Raw genomic sequence first — 21,406 nt, 5'->3', positions numbered from 1 at the left:
GTTTACATTATACACAATTAGGCAAATTTTACTGTTTAGTTTATTTTTAATTCATGAAAAAGTGTATTTTTTCCCATAAAAATTGCGATTGAAAGACCGCTGCACAAATACTGTGTGACATAAAATATTGCAACGATTGCCATTTTATTTTCTAGATTCTCTGCTAAATTTATATATATATATATATATATATATATATATATATATATATATATATATATATATATATATATATATATATATATATAAATTACGGATTTTAACTTGTAAGCAACAAATTTAAGAAATAAGCTCAGTCATGAAAGGGTTAATATTGTATAATATATTGACAACACTCTGAAGAAATGTATTTTTTATTTTTCTGAATAGCAGATACATACAGTATGTCACAAAAGTAAATACACCCCTCCCGTTTTTGTAAATATTTTATTATATCTTTTCATGTGACAACACTGAAGAAATGACACTTTGCTACAATGTAAAGTGGTGAGTGTACAGCTTGTATACATTTGCTGTTCCTTCAAAATAACTCAACACACAGCTTTTCATGTCGAAACCGCTGGCAACAAAAGTGAGTACACCCCCAAGTGAAAATGTCCAAATTGGGCCCAAAGTGTCAATATTTTGTGTGGCCACAAAATATGTAAGTAATTAGGGGGTTACTGGGGAGGCTGCTACACCCACAAGGTTGTTTATCTTAATGCGTTAAAATAAAACGACTTCTGCCTTTAAAACTCTTTTAAAGACTGCCTATAATTAGCAAATTTCACTTAAATCTAGAACATTGACTTCCATTCTCTACTGCTGAGCAGAGTAGAAACATCCAGTCAATTGATGCATATTTGTTTTATTTGTGAGAAATCAGCGTGATGTTTGCTGTTCTCACATTTCACAGTTTTAGTCAGAAGTTATCTTTTAATTAGGAATAATTATTTGATTACAGAGGTAAACCAGCCAAAGTAATATTTGTACAACAGCAGATAAAGTTGGCTAGCTTTTGAATAGTTTGAGTTTTAAAGTTTCGTTGTAAATGTCACCATGTTACAGTTCAGGGACAATTTTTTTACTGTTTGCTTGATCTTTTGCAAATAGTTGAATAGCAGGTGAGATAGGACAGAGGACAAAAGGGCTTTCAACCTACTAAATATCCTGTATATATTGTGATCTGAGATAGCTAGGGAAAGACAGCCAGCCAGTTTGGTAAAAGCAAGCAGTTCTTTTATTTGAAAAACAGAAAAACAGATAAACGAAAATAGCTTTCTTCAGCCAGAACAAATGAATAGTCAAAAGTACTTGTACAACAAAATTACAGTATCCCTCACATTTTTTTTTTTTTTTTTAAAGAAAATTAAGAAAATTAAGAAATGACTATTCACAATGTGAATGTGAAATGTGAAGACATTACACACACACACACATATATATATATATATATATATATATACCATGTTTCCCCAAAAATAAGACCTACCCTGAAAATAAGACCTAGCGTTATTTTCCAGGAGGGCTGCAATATAAGCCCTCCCCCGAAAATAAGCCCTAGTTAAAAATGCTTGTAAAATCCTATAATCCACTATATTACAGTAGTTTATAATGTACAATGTGTGTGTTTCTGTAATATAATTGCGGGGAAGAGAGCTCCGGCGGGTTGCAGAAGCGCAGAGCGGCGCTATAACAAATGTATTTGGCACAATTATATTACAGAAACGCACACATTGTACATTATATACTACTGTAAAAGAGTGGATTATAGGATTGTACAAGCATTTTAACTCAGTTCACACTGGGGATTCCTGACAGGCAGGGAGGGAGAGGGGGAGAGAAAACAGCACATTACATGGTAAGACCTACCCCGAAAGTAAGCCCTACTGTGTCTTTTGTTGTCAAAATTAATATAAGACCCGGGCTTATTTTCGGGGAAACACGGTATATATATATATATAAATATATATATAGTGATGGGGTAGTTAGCTCTCGTGGTAGATGCGTTTGTACAGTGAGTCCATGACAAACAGGGACTATAGACAAGGACCCGGTAGCCTCACTTTTATTAGAAATGGATAACCTCCAGAACATGTACCAATGATAGTACAGCTATAGGTAGAGATGCTCAAAAAAGTCTGTAGACAGAAAAAAAATTCATATGCACTGGCTATAAATGACACCACAGTGATTCCACAAATGAATGAAGTGCCCACCACCGTATACAAATGGGTGCTTACCAGAGGGCAAGCACGAATACACATTCGGCTATAACCGAGCCGCGGCCTTTAACTTCCAGGAGAGCGATGATAACAGGAACCATACTCTCACCAGGGATGAACTTCAGTGTACCTTAGTCTCCTTCAACATAACATGCGGTCCGTGGAATCATTCACATAACATATAAGGAAGAAGAGGGACCATAGCATTACACCATAGAAACTGTTGCATTTATTAAAAAGTAGTGTACTTACAAACACAGGATTAAAAATCACATGTAAAACATGCCGGCCGGCAATGTAGGAGCCCTTCCTCCTCAAGATAGTGTGGTGACGTCACTGTGCTTCCTTCCAGATGCGTTTCGTCATACACTGACGTTCTCAATGGGGATAGGGCAGCGCAATGATTCACCACTATAAATATAGCCAGACCTTGTTGTGGGATGCAAGGATCGAGCAAAAAGCGCCATATTAACTATGGGCACCAATGCCAGTAACCGCTGAAAAAACCTAATGCGGTTTATGGCTTGACAAAAGACTAAATGCATTTATTAACTAAACAAAAAATTAACCCAAAAATTGTGCCAGAGCAGCCTACAACCAGGAATAATTATAATTAATAATGAGAACAAATAAGCAAACCACGAATGACAACCGAACAGAACGGTCATCAGAAATGGTTCTCATGACCCCTAGTGGAACCAATCCAATATTACAATTACAATACTAGAATTGGAAAAAAGTTATTTTTAGGAAAAATTATTAACGTGTAAAAAATGTGTACATAATATAGCAAGTGAGTAGATTTAAACTCCCTGCCTTAAATAAGGAATTGATCAACAATTTATATAAAGTACCTTAAATTAATGAAGTGACAATGTAAATATTGTCAAAAGTACATCTCCAGTAGACACAACAAAATTACATTATTACACATAAAGTGAACAATGTGCTATAATAATGCAACCCTAGTGATTACAAAAATATAGTTGGTATACTAAATAAACATAACTGGAAAAGATACCGGTCTGCTGGAAGGGTTTGGAGGACAGGAGGCACCGTTTGGTGGAGGAACCCAGTCAGGATGCCAGGCAGTCCGTCACATTTATGATGAACAGTGCTTTAGCAAGAAAACTTTCATTCAGTTAGGGTTTACACATACAGGTTTACACAGTGGAGAAAGCTGAGCACATCAAAAGCATACATGATTTTTTTAAGCCTGAGAACCTTTAACAGTCTTGTAGCAGCTGCAAAGTAACACCAGCAGCCAGAAGACATTATCATGTCCTCGCAAATAGCTTGGAGGGGCTTTGTAGTTTAGACATTGTAGTTGATTACGTAGATACAGAAGACACCACTGGATAAAGCTGTCACCAGCAGTAGCTGACCTTCTGTTATTTATTAACATGCCTTTTATATACTTTTTAAAATACCCATCTGTCACACAGAAAGGACACACATCCAACATGGGGCATCTTCTGTTGGTCTGCACTTTGCTCTTCCATGCTTTCTCCACGATTAAGGGCGACTTTCTGATTGAAGGACTGAGACACATCCAGGTCAGTGTCCTCTTCTATCTTTGATCTTGGTATTTGACTAAATCTGTAAATATTAACCAATATCTGGATTCAATTATTGTTCTTATTTCCTATATAAGCACATGCAGGTGAAAGGGAATCTTAAAGGGGTGGTTACCCTAAAAATAAACTTTTAACATTGCATTTCCCACATTAATGACAATTAGAATCGTCTGGTTTTATTAAAAAAAAACGTCCGTAATTACCGTTTGCTGTAGGCGTAGACCTTCCGGGTACGATGGTGGGGCTGGGCGTTCCTAATTGATGGACAGGCATCCGACCGACGCATACATCGCGTCTCGAGATGCCGAAAGAAGCCGAACGTCGGGGGGCATGCGCCGTATAGAGCCACACCGGCTTTCGGCTTTTTTCGGCATCATCTTTTTTTTTTATAAAACCAGCCGATTCTAATTGTCATTAATGTGGGAAATGCAATGTTAAAGGTTTATTTTTAGGGGAACCACCCCTTTAACAAATCATAATTGTAGAAAAGGATCAACTCATGCAGGGCGGTATGTGGTTCCCATCATCCCTTGATTACTAAGCAATTGAAAAAATCTCAAAAAGGGTTGTGATTTTAAAGGCAACAAATAATAAGCTCGAAAGTTTACAAAAAATATACAAATTTATTACAAAATATAAATATTACAAAATTGACAATGCAAAATAAATGAAAAATGTATATAATATAAGATTGGATAAGAAATGTGACATAGATACTGTCTGTCATGGAATACCATCACCAGAAGACTGATGGCAAAATGGGGCGGATATCCGCCCCATTTTGCCATCAGTCTTCTGGTGATGGTATTCCATGACAGACAGTATCTATGTCACATTTCTTATCCAATCTTATATTATATTTATTTTGCATTGTCAATTTTGTAATATTTATATTTTGTAAAAAATTTGTATATTTTTTGTAAACTTTTGAGCGTATTATTTGTTGCCTTTAAAATCCCAACCCTTTTTGAATTTTTTTCAATTGCCTAACAAATCATAATTTACAGCGTCTCATTCATGTAGGATCTGAACAGTAGTTCAAACAAATGAATATTAGATTAATAATGATTCCATTGAACAATAAAAAGCGCAGTATAGGGCGGCTTTGGCCAGCATATTAACCCAAGCCACCCTATACTGCGGTTAATACGCTGGCCCAAGCCGCCCTATACTGCGCTTTTTATTGTTCAATTGAACCATTTTTTATCTAAAATGTATTTGTTTGAATATTTTTTATTTCAATAAATTCCATCATTTGGATTTACGCTATGTGGATGCCCATTTCTCTCTTTTTTATACTTTGAATATAATACCAATATTTGGAGGAGACACATCTCGGAGAGCTGCTTATTCACTGTTCAGAGCACCATCTACTTCATGAACCGCTGTCTCTTTGGATCCATCGCTTGCCTGCAGAGTAGGGGATTGAAGGATTTGTTTTTGGAACCTGATTCCACCCTTTTGTATACATGCTTGGCAGATCCACCGCCGTATGGCGTACGTCGGCCCGGCGCATTTTTTTACGTTGTTTGCGTTTGGCTTTTTACGGTGTATAGTTAAAGCTGCTGTTATGAGGCGTACTCAATGTTAAGTATGGTCGTCCTTCCCGTGTACAGTTTTGAATTTTTTACGTCGTTTGCATAAGTCGCTTGCGAATAGAAATTTGCGTAGAATGACGTCACCGTCGTAAGCATTGGCTGGTTCCGGTTTAATTTCGAGCATACGCACTGGGATACCCCCACGGACGGCATATGCGCAGTTAAAAAAAAACGTTGTTTACGTCGGGTCAAGGCGTATTTACATAAAACACGCCCCCATTACATCCATTTGAATTCCGCGCCCTTATGCCGCCAGAGATAAACTACGCCGCCGTAACTTACGGCGCAAATTCTTTCAGGATTCCAAAAAAAAAGATAAGTTATGGCGGCGTAGCGTATCTTAGATCTGCCCCTACATTTTTAGTCACTAGAATCAATAACGTGTTTGGTTTCTACCGTTCACTCATATCCATATATGGGTTGTGTTTCTTAAACATAATTATTACTATTTATGTCATTGCATTTATGGTTTGATGTTTGATTAATGACCACACACGAGCCTATAGTTCAGTTTTTTGATATTGTGGTTTGAACAGTCCCTAATTTTATCATTCATGGTTAGAATTTTTTTTATTATTGATTCACATTGCATGAGACTTTCTATATACACTCACTGTGTGTCACATTTACATTGTGCCTTTTCACTAAGGGTTATATATATTGTTTTACCACCTAGCCTTTTTTAAGGTTTAGTTGGGTTCATTTACCCAACATACTTTTAGCGCTATTTTCTATTTTCTATTTGTTCACAGTCTCATTGTTATGTTGGCTGCTCACATTTGGGGTTGGCGCAGTATTTTATTATATATACTCTTTATGTAACGCTTTGGAATGTTATGAAAAGTGAAGAAATTTATATTTTGAGTAAACTATATTTTGTTAATGTTTTACATTTCAGCTCCACTTTGTGGAGTTTCACTAAATGCTCCTCGTAGTAATTCATTTGACAGTAATTTATACTTAGTAAAATGATGTAGAATGATTACATACAAACTAATGAGGTATTTTCTTTCTCTGGTTTTACTTACAGAAGAGAAACATTGGCGAGGTAAGACATATGTAAATTTAGTGTGGAACTTTTACTCTGTCAATCAACAATTAACTGTTTTGAATCCTTATGATAAAAGCCTTAGTAAATAGATAGGAAGGTATATTATGTGTACTTGCTTTAAACATTTCTTCAGTTGCTTCCTCATTTCTGGCCTAGGCCACAATCATTTCATACATCCCAGGAGCATGTTTTTTCATCTAGAAGAGGGGAGGAGGGTTCTTCTCAGCTAAGCATACTCTCCTGCCTGTGTGCCTGACCTAAGAGCAGATGGATTCCAAGAAATATGACCCCTTTTACACTGGAGGTGTTTTTCAGGCATTTTATCGCTAAAAATAGTGCCTGTAAAGTGCCTGAAAAACATCTCCCATGCCTCCCCAGTGTGAAAGCCTGAGTGTTTTCACACTGGGGAGCTGCACTGGCAGGATGTTAAAGTCCTGCAAGCAGCGTCTTTGAAATAAATGGGCAAGCTTCGGCAGCTGTTAACCCTTTCTTGGGCTTAAAAACGCATCGCTAATAGCCGAAAAACGCCACTAAAACAATGGGTACAGCGACACTAAAGCTAGCGTGGCCCGCGGCTCAATGTAAAGGGGCTCTAAATGCTACATTAATTATCTGCCCTTACTCAAGATGGCCACAGCTCAAAATGTTATAGGGGTGTTTTGCAATATGATTTCTCAACAAAATAAAGAATGGAGACATGGATGGATTGGTAAGTTTGCTCTGAATATAAAAAATGAATTAAATAGTGTTTTCAGTTCCTGGTGCTCAGATAAATTTAAGGTCCACTTTAAGTGAATGTCAAACTGAATTTTAAAAGTGAAGAATATGGAACATCTAGAAATGTAAATTGTACCTAAGCAGTACCCTGAGTACCTCTTGTCTGGAATGACTCCTGAAAATAGCAGTACACTTCCTGATATGTGAGAGGACCTAGGCACTCCTTTTCTTTTAGGCCTCGTACACACGACCGAGAAACTCGACGGGCGAAACACATCGTTTTCCCCGTCGAGTTCCTTGTTCGGCTGTCAAAAAACTTGTCACGCCAAATTTTCCCATTGCCCAACGAGGAAATAGAGAACATGCTCTCTTTTTGGCTCGACGAGTTTCCCAACGGGTTTCTCGGCGAAAAGTGTACACACGACCGGTTTTCTCGGCAGAATACGTCTCCCATCGAGTTTCTTGCTGGATTCTGCCGAGAAAACCGGTCATGTGTATGGGGCCTCAGCCTCATAGCTTTTTATCTTCAGCGAATCTAAAGCCATTTCTGCCTGCTAACTGTTATGTCTCGTACACACGAACAGTTTTCCCAACAGGAAAACTGTGAGGAGAGCTTTTGGCCGGGAATCCCGGCCGTGTGTATGCTCCTCGCAGTTTTTCCGTTGGAAAAACTGCCCAAAAACCGCCAGACAAAAAAAGAGAACCAGCTCTCTTTTTTCCCACCGGGAAAACCGGCAGACTTTTGCCCGGAGGTTTTTATCAGTTTTCCTATGGGAAAAACTGTGATGGAGCATACACACGACTGGGATTCCCACTCAAAGCTCCATCGCAGTTTTCGGGAAAACCTCTTGTGTGTAGGGGAAAGACTGACCAAGCAGGTTCTTGGCTTTCCCCTCTGGATTTCCAACAGGAACCTTTCCCATTGGAAATCCCGCACGTGTGTACGGGGCATTAGTCTTAGAAAAATTGATTTAATGATGCCACTACTGTGCTGCTCACTGTTCTGACACGAGGAAGCAAAAACTCTGCCTCTACTCTGCCTCTACAAAGATGGAAACTTCCACCCAAAAACAAAGTGCAGAACAAGGCATTATAAGTTCAGTAATGGGGATGTCCCACTGCATGGAAAGCACAGCCAATACTGGTGACCAGTCCTTTGCCTTCTGCCTTTTTTTAGGCAGGGCTTCCAGAGTTTGGTTCTTCTGTAACCCCTTGTTGTTCATTTAAAGTATTGTCAATCATGGGAGGTAGATGTGGCGTTCCTGATCATGTGAATGGCTGTCACAGTGGTCACATGATCAGGAACCCTTCCCACTGGCTCCTGATCATTAGCGGTGACCAGGAGTTGTCAGTGAGAGCTTGGTCAGTGTTCAGGGAGCGCACGGTGAGCATTTTCTCTGCACACAACAGTGATCCATGGACGCATATGTGCGGGCCATCCACCCTGCACATTTGCACTGAGCGGTTGTGAAGTGAATGTCAAGAGGTATGTGTGTTTTCATGATGTTATATTGTTTGTGATACAGCAGTACACCAACATTAACAGAGTTTTCATGCATATTTAAGAAAGTTTGATAACTATAGCAAATACAGCTGTTACATAGCCTACCTATAAAAGTTCATTATTCATGTTTAAAGGGGTTGTAAAAAAAAAAAAAAAATTCCCTAAATAGCTTCCTTTACCTTAGTGCAGTCCTCCTTCACTTACCACATCCTTCCATTTTGCTTTTAAATGTCATTATTTCTTCTGAGAAATGCTCACTTCCTGTTCTTCTGTCTGTAACTCAACACAGTAATGCAAGGCTTTCTCCCTGGTGTGAAGAAAGCCTCTTGAGGGGGGAGGGGGCGAGTAGGCAAGTCAGGACACTCTCTACTTTGCAGATAGAGAAAGGAGCTGTGTGTTAGTGGGCATCCTGACACTCCTGCTCGCCCCCTCCCCCCTCAAGAGGCTTTCTCCACACTAGGAAGAAAGCCTTGCATTACGGTGTGTAGTTACAGACAGAAGAACAGGAAGTGAGGATTTCTCAGAAGAAATAAGGACATTTAAAAGCAAAATCGAAGGATGAGGTAAGTGAAGGAGGACTGCACTAAGGTAAAGGAAGCTATTTAGGGGGGGGGGGGGAATCCTTTACGACCCCTTTAATGTCACTATTAAAAAGTATAACTGTACAGGATAATCAATAACTGTTTATGTCTTATATATATTCTGATAGCTTAAATATTATTTAGACTTTTAAATATAATAAGGCACTTCTCATGTATTTGTACTCTCCAGCCAGTGAATGATATTGAAGTCTACAGTATTAACATTGACTGTAAGGTGACATCTCGATTTGCTCATAATGTCATCACAAGCAGAGCCGTTAATAGAGCTAATGTTTCTAAGGAGGCCATCTTCAAAGTGGATTTGCCAAAAACAGCTTTTATAACAAATTTTAGCATGTAAGTATTTAGGTATTTCACTCCAAGAACTATGGTAATCGTTCTGTTTTGAGTGGCTAATAATGGCGGGGAAGTCTGAGTTGCATACACAATGCCATAATCCAAAGCGTTCTATTCCAGGAGGGTTTGTGAGTATTGGGTATTTTCATCATCACTGCAAATGTGAACATAAGTTTACAGAGCAGCTGCCGTTTGTTTTATAATCATCCACCCCACAGCCCAAAATAATATATTTTGTTGGAAACATTTAACCACTTGCCGGCGGCCACACAATCACATACATGTACATGATTCGCTTCAAGTGGTTATACTGGGGTTAGAGCTGCAGCTGTATGCCATAAACCCAGTATTTTTTTTTCTTCAGCCAATACTCTTTCATCTAAAAGCAATCCTAGCAGCTGATTAGCCACTGGATTGCTTTTACAAGAGGCAGGAAGGGACGTCCCCCCACCTCTTGGTGCACAACGGTGCCTCTCCAGGCTTTCCCATGTGATAGAGGAGCCTGGTATCCATTATGGCGGTGCCACTGGGTTATCCTAAAGCTGACCAAGGACTTGAAGGTCCCCAGCTATCTCCAAGGTCTAGGAGGCTAGAAGCTACATCATTACGTCACTTCCAGTTAGGGCAGATGTGAACACTGCCTTCTGCTGAAAGCGTGAGATAATTTTTTATCTTGTGCTTTCCAGGGACCCCAGATGTCTCCAAAAGGAGGACCTGTCAAGCCTTATTTCTATCACAAGGGATGTTTACAATTCTTGTGATAAGAATTAAAGTGATTTAAAATAAATAAAAAAAGGAAAATAGAATAAATAATAAAACAAATGTTTTTTAAAGCCCCGTCCCCCCCGTCCCCCCAAGCAGAAGTGAACGCATACGTAGGTTACGCAAGCATATGTAAAGGGTGTTCACACCACACACGTGAGGTATCGCCGCAAACGTTATAGTGAGAGCAATAATTCTAGAACTAGACCTCCTCTGTACCTCTAAACTAGTAACCTGTTAAAAATCTGAAGCGTCCCCTATGGAGATTCTTAAGTATCATAGTTTTTGCCATTCCACAAGCTTGTGCAATTTTAAAGTGTGACATGTTTGGTATCTATTTACTCAGCGTAACATCATCTTTTTCCAAAAAATTAGGTTATATACTGTATTTATTCGAGTATAACGCGCAAAATTTTATACCCAAAAAAAAGATCAAAGTTTGGGTGCGCGTTATACTCGAGGACTTTGTCCCCCCCGCCGCTACCGCCGCCGCACACGCCGCTGCTACCGCCGCCGCCACCAAAGCCACCAACGCCGCTACAACGTTAATCACGCGGCGCGGGGGAACATTAGACAGCTTTCGTTTGAATAGCTGTTTTCCCTGCCGCGCGTAGACACTCCCCCTTGGACGGATCTGTCCAATCGCGAGCAAGGGGGAGTGTCTATGCCTGGCAGGTAAAACAGCTGTTCAAACGAACGCTGTCTGTAATGTTCCCGCACGCCGCGTGATTAAAGGTAAGGGGACATGGCTGGACATACGGGGACATGGCTGGTTATAAAGGGGACATGGCTGGACATACAGGGGGCATGGCTGGACATACAGGGGGCATGGCTGGACATACAGGGGGCATGGCTGGACATACAGGGGGCATGGCTGGACATACAGGGGGCATGGCTGGACATAAATGATTTTTGGCAATTACAATGATTTTATACCGATTTTTAATTGAAAATTAGGGGTGCGCGTTATACACGGGTGCGCGTTATACTCGAATAAATACGGTATTGTGTTTTTTTGTATTAAAATTAATTAAAGTGCATTTTTTTCACCAAAAATTGCACAAATACTGTGCGACATAAAAATTTGCAATGACCACCATTTTATTCTCCAGGGCCTCTGCTAAAAAAAATAACTTTTAATGTTTGGGGGTTCTAGGTGATTTTCTAGCAAAAAAAAATGATAATATTTACTTCTAAACAAAAAGTGCCAGAATAGGCCTGGTCTTTAAGTGGTTGAAGATTAAGGCCAAGGATACTTTTGAACAATTGTTTACCTATTTTTAAAGTGTATTTACGGCATCTAAACTATTTTACCTGTCAAAGGATTTGGAATGCTATTCAAACAGTCTTGTGATCCAGACAGCCCTCCCAGAAAGCAACTACAGGTCCTGGACCTCCCTGCAGTCTGCACTGCAGTTAAACAGTATACGCAGATAAAGGACGTATCCAAGCCTGTAACACAACAATGAAAAACCAGTAGCACACTGATAAGGACATCCTTGTTCCCTGTGTTATGTCGACAGCACCATGCAAAATAATAGACCTCAACATGGCTCACACTGCTAACCCACCGTCTCCCTGTGTTAAGCCTCGTACACATGATCGGATTTTCCCCAGACAAAGCCTCTGACCTTTGGCCAAACGGCATTGGTCCAAAAAATTGGCTTGCACACAAATGGCACACATTTGTCGGCCAACAAACACAAACGTAGTTACGTACTACGTGGTTTTTCAGCTCTTTAGCGCCACCCTTTGGGCACCTTCTGCTAATGCTGTGTTTGAGCATTGCTTCCGAGCACGCACGCGTCTTTGTACTTTGGGCTTTTGTCTGACGGACTGTCTTAATGAGAGGGCACACCTGGGCACTGTCCAGGGGCCCCAGCTGCATGGGGGCCCCTGCCCTTTCCCCAAAGCAGCTGATCCTTGAGCCCGGGCTGCCCTTCCACATCCCAGATATCCCACCAGCACTCTGACCCCTCTACACCCTAGATATCCCCTACCTCCTACCTACTTGATTTCTGTTTACCTGCACTTATCCCCATTGTAGGGGGCCCCAGAGCATCACTTTGCCAAGGGGCCCATGATGCTATGAAGACGGCCCTGCTTGTGTACACATGCTCAGAAAATCCGACAACAGACCGTTGTTCACGGAAAATTTTAAAGCCTGCCATCCAACAATTGTCCGCAGAGCATCCGACAACAGTTGTCAGATGGAGCATACAAATGGTCTGATTTTCCACCAACAGCCTGTCATCGCACAATTCCTGTTTGAATATCCGATCGTGTGTACTAGGCTTTAGGCTCCGTTTCTTTCACACTAGCAGCAGTGTTTACTGCCCCTCTATAAAGCGATCCAGAGTTGAACTGCTATTTACAGTAAAGGGAAGTTTGCAGGCCTTCACTAGCTGATACTGCCACCTCCCGGTGCCTGTTGTGTGACACCATCCCAACTGCGAGCCAAGCATTTGACTCATGGTTATGGTTCGGGTCCATTCACTTACTTGGGACTGTTTCACAAACTCTTCATATCGTGGAGAGGAGGCCGATGTCAGGACAGATTCAGATACTTATGCTAATTTTATGTAAACATGCATTAAAAGATTCTAATATATGCAATGCTGGATTAAATTGTGTTTCTGTAATCTTCCCAGAGTTCAGCTTCAATCAACAAGTCAGACTAAAAAATAATAAAAATTAATTCTAATAATAATATTCTAATTAAATTAATTAATAATAATAATTAAAAAAAAAATGTTGCTTTGGCTGTTTGCTTTTGTTGATACATTATAGAAATGGTTTTGTGAATATAATGCATCACAAAGGAAAGGTATTGTTGGTAACACATTTGTTAAAAACCATCTGAACAGAGGTGGCTCTTTAATTAGGCAATATAGGCGGTCACCTAAGGCCTCACACTCACTTGTGGCCGCCTAACTTATCCAATGCATTACACCAGTTTTGAGGGACAGGGGACCTTAAGAGCCCTGATTTAGGAGCGGGGCCGCCAGCGTCCCTAACAACCGGTAAATATTGGTGACACCACCCCTTGTGACGTCAATGAATCAGCATGCCCTCAGTCAATGACGTCACAAGGGGGCGGGTTCACCAGGTGACATCACCGGTGGCTCCCGCCCCTTAGTTAATTAAAGAGCAGGATCTGCCCTTGTTAAAGGGGACTTTCAGATTTTGATAAGCCCCCTGCCCGCAGACCCCCACAACTTTGTGGGGAAGAGACCCTTGTCCTTGAATTATTTTTCCCATCATGGGTGTGAGTGGGGCCCCATGTCAAGTTTTGCCTAAGGCCTCACAAAGCCTAGAGCCGCCTCTGCATCTGAATTACAAACTGCTTTCTGCATCCAGGCGGTCCCCAGGTTACAAACATCCAACTTACAAACGACTCCTACTTGTATCACTCTGCACACTATATAACTAAAATTTGTCTATGTTAATGATATAAAGTTCACTTGAAAACATTAAGATTTTTATGTTAATTTATTGCAGGATAATTGATGGAATAACATATTCAGGGGTGATTAAAGAAAAAGAAGCAGCAAAGAAACAGTATCAAACTGCTGTTTCAAGGGGTCAGACAGCTGGCCTTGTCAGGTTAGTTCATTACTAACTTATATATGTATAGTTGTGTGACTTATTTTATGATATGTTATTATATTTGTTCACACATGGAAACTTACAGTATTTAATAAAGAGTTCCTATTCTTAAAGTCTGTCACCATTGTCATTAAGGCAGAAAATGAGAAGAATACAAACAATTTAAGTCTCGTACACACGGCCGGTTTTTCCAACAGGAGCTTTTGGCCAAATTCCGGCCATGTGTATGCTCCTCGTTGTTTTTCAGACAGGAAAGCTGCCCAAAAACCGCCGGACAAAAAAAAAGAATCAGCTCTCTTTTTTCCCGCCGGCAAAACCAGCGGACTTTTGCCCGGCTGTTTTTGGCAGTTTTCCTATGGGAAAAACTGTGATGGAGCATGATACACACGGCCGGGATTCCCAACCAAAGCTCCATCGCAGTTTTCCTTTCAGGAAAACCGGCCGTGTGTAGGAGGAAAGACTGACCGAGCAGGTTCTCAGCTTTCCCCTCGGGATTTCCGAAGGGAACTTTTCCCGTTGGAAATCCTGCACGTGTGTACTGGGCATTAGAGCTGAAAGTAAATCTTTAGATGGGGACAACTGTTCTGGTAATAACGGTCTAAGACAGGGGTGCTCAACCTTTTGAAGAGCATGGGCCACCACTTATATGATTTGGTAATTGGTTGCCGGCCACATTAAAATTAAATGGTTCAGAATTTATTTTTAATAGCTTAATGAAGATTTTAAACAGCAATCAGGATCATAATTTTCTCGGATCGTCTTAGTCTTTTACGTCACCGCGTTCTTGGCAGTCAAAAGTTCACCAAACTTTTGTGTGACTGTGTGTATGCAAGGCAGGCTTGAGCAGAATTCCGTCGGGATAACCATACAACTTTTTTCCAACAGGAATTCCGCTCGTGTGTACAGGGCATCAGAGACACTGGTTGCTGACCCCCTTTGGGTCCTGTCTGGCACAGAGGAGCCCCCAAAGATTGGCCTTTAGCCTGCTGTATACACTAATATTGTTGTACAACCACTTTGTTCTGGCTGAAGAAAGCTATTTTTGTTTATCTGTTTTTCAAATAAAAGGACTGCTTGCTTTTACCAAACTGGTTGGCTGGCTGTCTTTCCCGAGCTAACTCAGATCACAATATATACAGTGTACTTAGTAGGTTAAAGCCCTTTCGTCCTCTGCCCTATCTCATCTGTCATTCAACTATTTGCAAAAGATCATGCAAACAGTATAGAATTGTCCCTGAACTGTAGCATGGTGACATCAACATATGCAATGGAACTTTAAAAACCAAACTATTCAAAAGCTAGCCATCTTTATCTACTGTTGTACACATATTACTTTGGCTGGTTTTACCTCTGTAATCAAATAAATATTCCTAATTAAAAGATAACTTCTGACTAAAACTGTGAAATGTGGGAACAGCAAACATCACGCTGATTTTCTGACAAATAAAACAAATATGCATCAATTGACTGGATGTTTCTACTCTACTCAGCAGTAGAGAATTGAAGTCAAGGTTCTAGATTTAAGTGAAATATGTCATATAATGTCCTCGGCTTTGCGGCATTGTAGAGAGCGCACAGATCCACGTCCTGCCGTGTGATCCCAGTACCTGTATCTCCTCCCCTTGTGAGTCCCCTCCACCTACAGTTAGACTTACTCCCTAGAGAACACTTAACCCCTTGATCGCCCCCTAGTGTTAACCCCTTCCTTGCCAGTGACATTTATACAGTAATCCGTACATTTTTCTAGCACTGATTGCTGTATAAATGCCAATGGTCCCAAAATAGTGTCAAAAGTGTACGATGTGTCCACTGCGATGTGGCACTCCCGATACAAATCGTAGATTGCCGCCATTACTAGTAAACAAATAAATAAATAAATATGCCAAAAATCAATAACCGAGTTTGTAGATGCTATAACTTTTCAATTGCGATTTTTTTTTTTTTTTTTACCAAAAATATGTAGAAGAATACATATCAGCCTAAACTAAGGAAAAAAATGTTTGCCAGCCCCATTAGTCCAGTGTCTCATAATTTGGGTGGGGACAACTGCAGATAGTTTTCTCTAATTCTCAAGAAACGGAGAGCAATTAAAACAAATTTAAAACTTTCTCTGGCTCATTATGAGCAGCTTCGGGAGGCTGCGGCAAAAGGGGACTATTTTTACCTTTTTCGTGTCTGGGGGAGTCATTTGTATGCAGCTGCTCCCAATAGATAAACTAAAGTCCCAGACTTTTCTACATCTATCCGCCCGAGCAAGACGGTGGATTGATATTACAGAGGCCAGGCCTTTAGTTTATCTATTATGAGCGGCTGCATACAGATTACTCCGCCGCACCCGAAAATTGAAAAATACTCCCCTTTTGCCGTGGCCCCCCTGCACCCCTGCAGTTAAACAAATGGTGCCAGAGAAAGTTTTTTTCGTTTTTTTATTGATTGCTCTTGGATCTATTATTGGCCGGGCGGGAAGTGGTTAAAGGCCTCAGTGGTCTGTAAATTGGACATGTGTTTATGTGGCTTCAGCCACCAGGTGCTGCATTCAGGCAGCCAATGTAAGTGTATGGGGACGCAGTGGCTGCTTGGACAGAGCCACTCTTCCAAATTTGACACGCGTGCGGGTGTGGATGAGTGGCCACAAATGTACACTGTCTGTGTTCGGGGCTGTTCACCTGCACGACTGGCAAATTGGGATGATCTGCTGTATTGTACATGGGCTGCCTGCACGCAGAGCCTGGCGGTTACAGCGCCATAAATACACAGCCCATTTACAGACCACAGGCCTCAGCTCCTGTGTGAATGAGGCCTTAGTGGTTAATGATCTTTCTTATTTAAAGAATAACAAAGATTAATAATTTTATTTCAATTCTAGGGCATCTGGCAGAAAGACAGAGAAATTTACTGTGTCTGTAAATATAGCCGCACAAAGTAAAGTGACATTCGAGTTGGTTTATGAAGAAATGCTGACGCGAAATCAAGGGAAATATGAAATGTTCATCAAAATTCAACCAATGACGCTTGTCAAAAACTTTCAGGTATTTCACAAACAATACTATGTAATTATTTTAGTAGCAGTAGGAGTGTCGTCCCCTTTAGTAATATAATCCTTACTTAACCTCTTGCCCACCATGTAAAACACAGCAAGAAGGGTGAGAATTGATGCCCACATGCTGCATGTATGTGGCCATGGCGGCTGAGGTTTCTGTGCAGTGTGTATGCTCTCAGCACAACCAACAACAGCTCCCAGTTTTTAGTTATGATTAAGAGCAGGTGGGACTCTGAGCACTGGGGCTTCTGATCATGTGGCCACTGTGACAGCCAACCACAGTGGTCACATGGTCAGGAAGTCTGTCCTACCCTTCTGTATGCAGCAGCCCCCCTCAGCCCCCCTAATACTTATCTGAGCCCCATCTCTATCCAGCAAAGTGCATGAGTGCCTCAGCCGTCTGGGACTCTCCCTCCTGATTGGGTGAAACACAACAGCAGCGCCATTGGCTCCTGCTGCTGTCAATCAAAGTCAGTTAGCCAATCAGGATATAGAACGGGGCCATACCACGGCTCCGTGCCTGAATGGACACACAGGGCAGCAGCTCAGGTACCCCTATAGCAATCTGCTTGCTGTTGGGGCACTCGACAGGAGGAAGGGGCCAGGCGCGCCGGCGAGGGACCTGAGAAGAGTAGGATCTGGGCTGCTCTGTGAAAAAACATGTTTATTATTTTCAAAGAAAAATACAAGTATGTTTTTGCATATTCATTATTTATATATTAGCATATTTACAAAAGTGTTAGAAAAAAGTAAATGAGTGCTTCCAAAGTCAAAACATTTTGTTTGCAGTTTTGGATATAATTGAAATGTTAGAACCCCAATCAGGTTTTTTCTGAATATCTGTTCTGGTTTCCACTTGTAGCATGTACCCCAATTTTCCGGGAACGGCGATGGCCGACATACATTCTCAGGGTGCAGGTTTGTGGGCATGGTGGGTGATGAACAAGAAAAGAACATTGGGCGCCAGTCACTTTTAGGCTTAAACAAGAGTGAAGTTATTTCTTGAACAGGAAAAATGTAGGAGAGAGGGGATCGGGCAAAAGACACCCTTAATAACGATCAGCAACAGGCAGATTGGCAGACTCCTTAGACAAAAATAGGTGAGGGTAGACAGCAGTACAGGAATAAGAGTTTTTAGGCTGAACCAGCACTTCTGTACTTCGAAAGACAGGCTGTCTCCTCTAGTAACTGAACTTTATTCACAACTTCATACACTGATTCCCTTGGATGAGTTCTCTCTTGAAGTCCTTCTAGCCACTTCATAGCCTCTAGCTCAGGGGTCTCCATACTTTTCAAGCACTGTCTTTGAGACTTCAGGGGGGCCAGATTCTGACCAATGGGGGTAGAAAATTCCCCAGGGCCGAGCATCAGTGAGAATAAACATGGCCCCAGTGTTGGTGGGCAGTAGGAGGAGGAATAGTGGTCCATCATTGCTATTAGTGGACGAAAGAGAGCCCCATTGTTGGTGTCATTGGGAGGAATAGTGCCTTATATCGGTGGAAGCAATATTGCCCCAAGGGCCGGATAAAGGCTAGCAAAGGGCCACACCCGGCCCTCGGGCCACAGTTTGGAGACCCCTGCTCTAGCTCATGAAGAGTCCCCTCTGGTGCTTCCTTAGAACTCCATCCCTCTAGAATTGTGAGGTGGGGTTCACCGCTCCAGGGAAATCCCAAGTGCAATTGTGGATAAGTCCAGGTGGATGTGGGTGCTGGCAGTTGCTTGGCACGAAGGGATAAACCCAACTCGATGAACAAGTTTGCCTATTACTTGATTTAAGCAAATCAAGTAATATTCAAGTCAATATTAAGAAGCGAAATAGGACAGTAATTTGTCCAAGAGGTTGTATCAGATTTGATTTGGGAAAGCATAGAAATGATTTCCTTCAGTATCAGCTGATTTTTGCCTAAACCTTGGTAAGTGAAGCGGAATAGAAATGGAAAGCCCCATTGATAGGTGATTTGATCTTGTTGTAAAACTTGAAGAAGTAGCTTAAAAGCCCAATGCTTAGGGATGGTGAGTTGAGATAGATCAGGAAAATTTAATAGGTATGTCTCTGGAAAGTCAGTGAATATTTTGCTGTAGCTGCAGTTAGAAGTTGTTCCTTGGTGCGGAAATAGTGAAATTTGGTAATAATATTGTGTGGTGGTCCATCAGCTTTGAGAGGTGTGAGGGCTCTATGAACCCTGTCCATCTCCATTCGTTCGACTGGTATGGAAGGCTGTAGTTCTTGAAATAGGGATAGCATAGTGGCATCAGTGACAGATTTAGGTATTTCACTTATACGGATATTGGAACGCCAGGCCCTATATTCGTAATCTTCTAAACGCGATTGAAGGACTAGGTTTTCCTCTTTGAGGTTTTCAAATTCAACTGCATAAGCCTAGGTGTTATTTTCAAGTTTATCAACGTGCAGATCAAGATTTGCAGTGTGTTGGCCCAGTTCCCTAGTCAGACTGTTATATGATCTGAGGTCTGTTTAAGGGTTTTGTGAAGCATTTTTTCAAATTTCCTCAGAACAGAAGAATGAGCAGGGTGTGTAACAAATATCATTTGTGAAGTTTGTATAGTATAGGGTTATTAGCATACCGAGTAACAATTTTTACCAAGTGAAGCTGAGCTGGGACACAGTATAATACAGCAGAAGCATCCCTTCAGGAGCAGAGCTCTAAGCTGGCATGTCTGCTCAGTCAGGTTCCGCCCATGCGTTTTTTTTTGGCCATTCTCTTCTCTTTCCAAAATAAAAAACGTACACCTTTAATCAGGAAGCACAAAAATCAATAAACAGTTCAATGACTTAAGTTAATCATTTAATATACACTGGAACTCAAACCAATAGCAATAAAAACAGGCTTATTTGATAAGGAAAATAAACAGCAGCAAATTAAAAGTTATCTTATTCCTATACTTAAAGGGGTTGTAAACCCTCCTTTTTTTTTACCTTAATGCAGCCTATGCATTAAGGTATAACAACTTCTGTCAGTGTACACCCAGCCCCCCCCCCCCCGTTTTATTCACCTGAGCCCTGGAATGTCCCAGACCGAGGACGCGCAGTCTCTATACCTGGGGTTCTCGGCTCTTCATTGTATAGATTGATAGCAGCGCAGCCATTGGATCCCGCTGCTGTCAATCAAATCCAATGACGCGGCCGCCGCGGGGGCGAGTCCTGCAATCGGCAACTATGGACGCCGAAGGCTGGACTCAGAAGCATGCCTGCAAGGGGGTTATCTAATGCGGGGAGGAGCCGCGAGACACGCCGAGGGACCCCAGAAGAGGACGATCGGGGCCACACTGTGCACAAACGAACTTTACACTGGAGGTAAATATAACACGTTTGTTATTTAAAAAATAATAAAAATTAAACCTTTAGGGCCAGATTCTCAAAGGCGCTACGACGGCGCAACACCATTAGCGCCGTCGTAACACCTCATCTGGCCCCGGGTATCTATGCGACTGATTCTCAGAATCAGTTTCGCATAGGTACCCATTAGATCTGACAAGCGTAAGGCTGTTACGCTGTCAGATCTTAAAAGTAATTTTTTTTCCCGCCGCTAGGTGTCGCATCGTCGCTTTTCCCCGTCGTCTATGCAAATGAGGTAAGTACGGCGATTCCCGAACATACGCGAGGTCGACGCAGCAAATTAACGTCGTTTGCGTAGCGTACCCGACGCATAAGGTTGCCCCTGCTAATTAGCAGGCGCAACCAATGTTAACTATGGCCGTCGTTCCCGCGTCGAATTGAATAAAAATTACGTTGTTTGCGTAAGACGTCCGTGAATGGCGCTGGACGCCATTTACGTATACATCTAGGCAAATGACGTCGGGGCGACGTCATTTAGCGCAATGCACGTCGGGTAATTTACCCGACGGAGCATGCGCAGTACGCTCGGCGCGGGAGCGCGCCTAATTTAAATGGTGCCCGCCCCATTTGAATTGGGCGGGCTTGCGCCGAGCAATCTAACGCTACACAGCCGCAAGTTTACAGGTAAGTGTTCTGAGAATCAGGATGTAAACCTGTAGACCTGCGGCGGTGTAACGTAGAGCTCATATATTACGCTGCCCAGGAGCAGCGCGAATGTATGAGAATCTGGACCATAGTGTCACTAAATCCCAACTCTGGTCAAACCAAAAAAATTATCCCTTGCAGCGGGGCTGTGCGCACACAGGGGATCGTTTTAAAGTTTCCTGAAGGTGGGCTTCAAAGTATTAGCTTAACAATTAGGCCATTAGATTTTTCAAATGGAGTTCAGCAATAGCACATAGTTTGCCATGCATGTTAATGAGAGGAAACTCAATTTGTCAGATTCACACTGGCATTGTTCAGAAATCTTTCCAGTTGGCAATGAGGCCTCCTGAGAAACATCTAAAGGGTAATGAATAACAAAAACCGTATGCAGTGTAAATGGAAC

The 21,406-nt window shown here is 41.6% G+C and overlaps 1 protein-coding gene across 6 annotated transcripts in view; it reads left to right on the top strand.

Annotated features, from left to right (window-relative positions):
- Positions 1 to 3,631: 3,631 nt before the first annotated feature.
- LOC120945304 (inter-alpha-trypsin inhibitor heavy chain H3-like) overlaps positions 3,632 to 21,406 on the top strand; it is a 166,666-nt gene continuing 148,891 nt past the window's right edge. For all 6 annotated transcript variants that reach the window (XM_040359385.1, XM_040359383.1, XM_040359387.1 and 3 more), the window contains exons 1-5: positions 3,632 to 3,760; positions 6,410 to 6,427; positions 9,423 to 9,589; positions 13,853 to 13,957; positions 16,827 to 16,989. In XM_040359385.1, coding sequence (XP_040215319.1) covers positions 3,668 to 3,760; positions 6,410 to 6,427; positions 9,423 to 9,589; positions 13,853 to 13,957; positions 16,827 to 16,989 — 546 coding nt within the window. In that variant the 5' untranslated portion in view covers positions 3,632 to 3,667. The remainder of the gene's footprint in view (positions 3,761 to 6,409; positions 6,428 to 9,422; positions 9,590 to 13,852; positions 13,958 to 16,826; positions 16,990 to 21,406) is intronic.

This window comes from Rana temporaria, chromosome 7 (assembly GCF_905171775.1).
Source record: "Rana temporaria chromosome 7, aRanTem1.1, whole genome shotgun sequence".
Classification (NCBI taxonomy): domain Eukaryota; kingdom Metazoa; phylum Chordata; class Amphibia; order Anura; family Ranidae; genus Rana; species Rana temporaria.
Note: the sequence above shows the minus strand (reverse complement) of the source record. Positions and strands in the feature narration are given on the sequence as shown.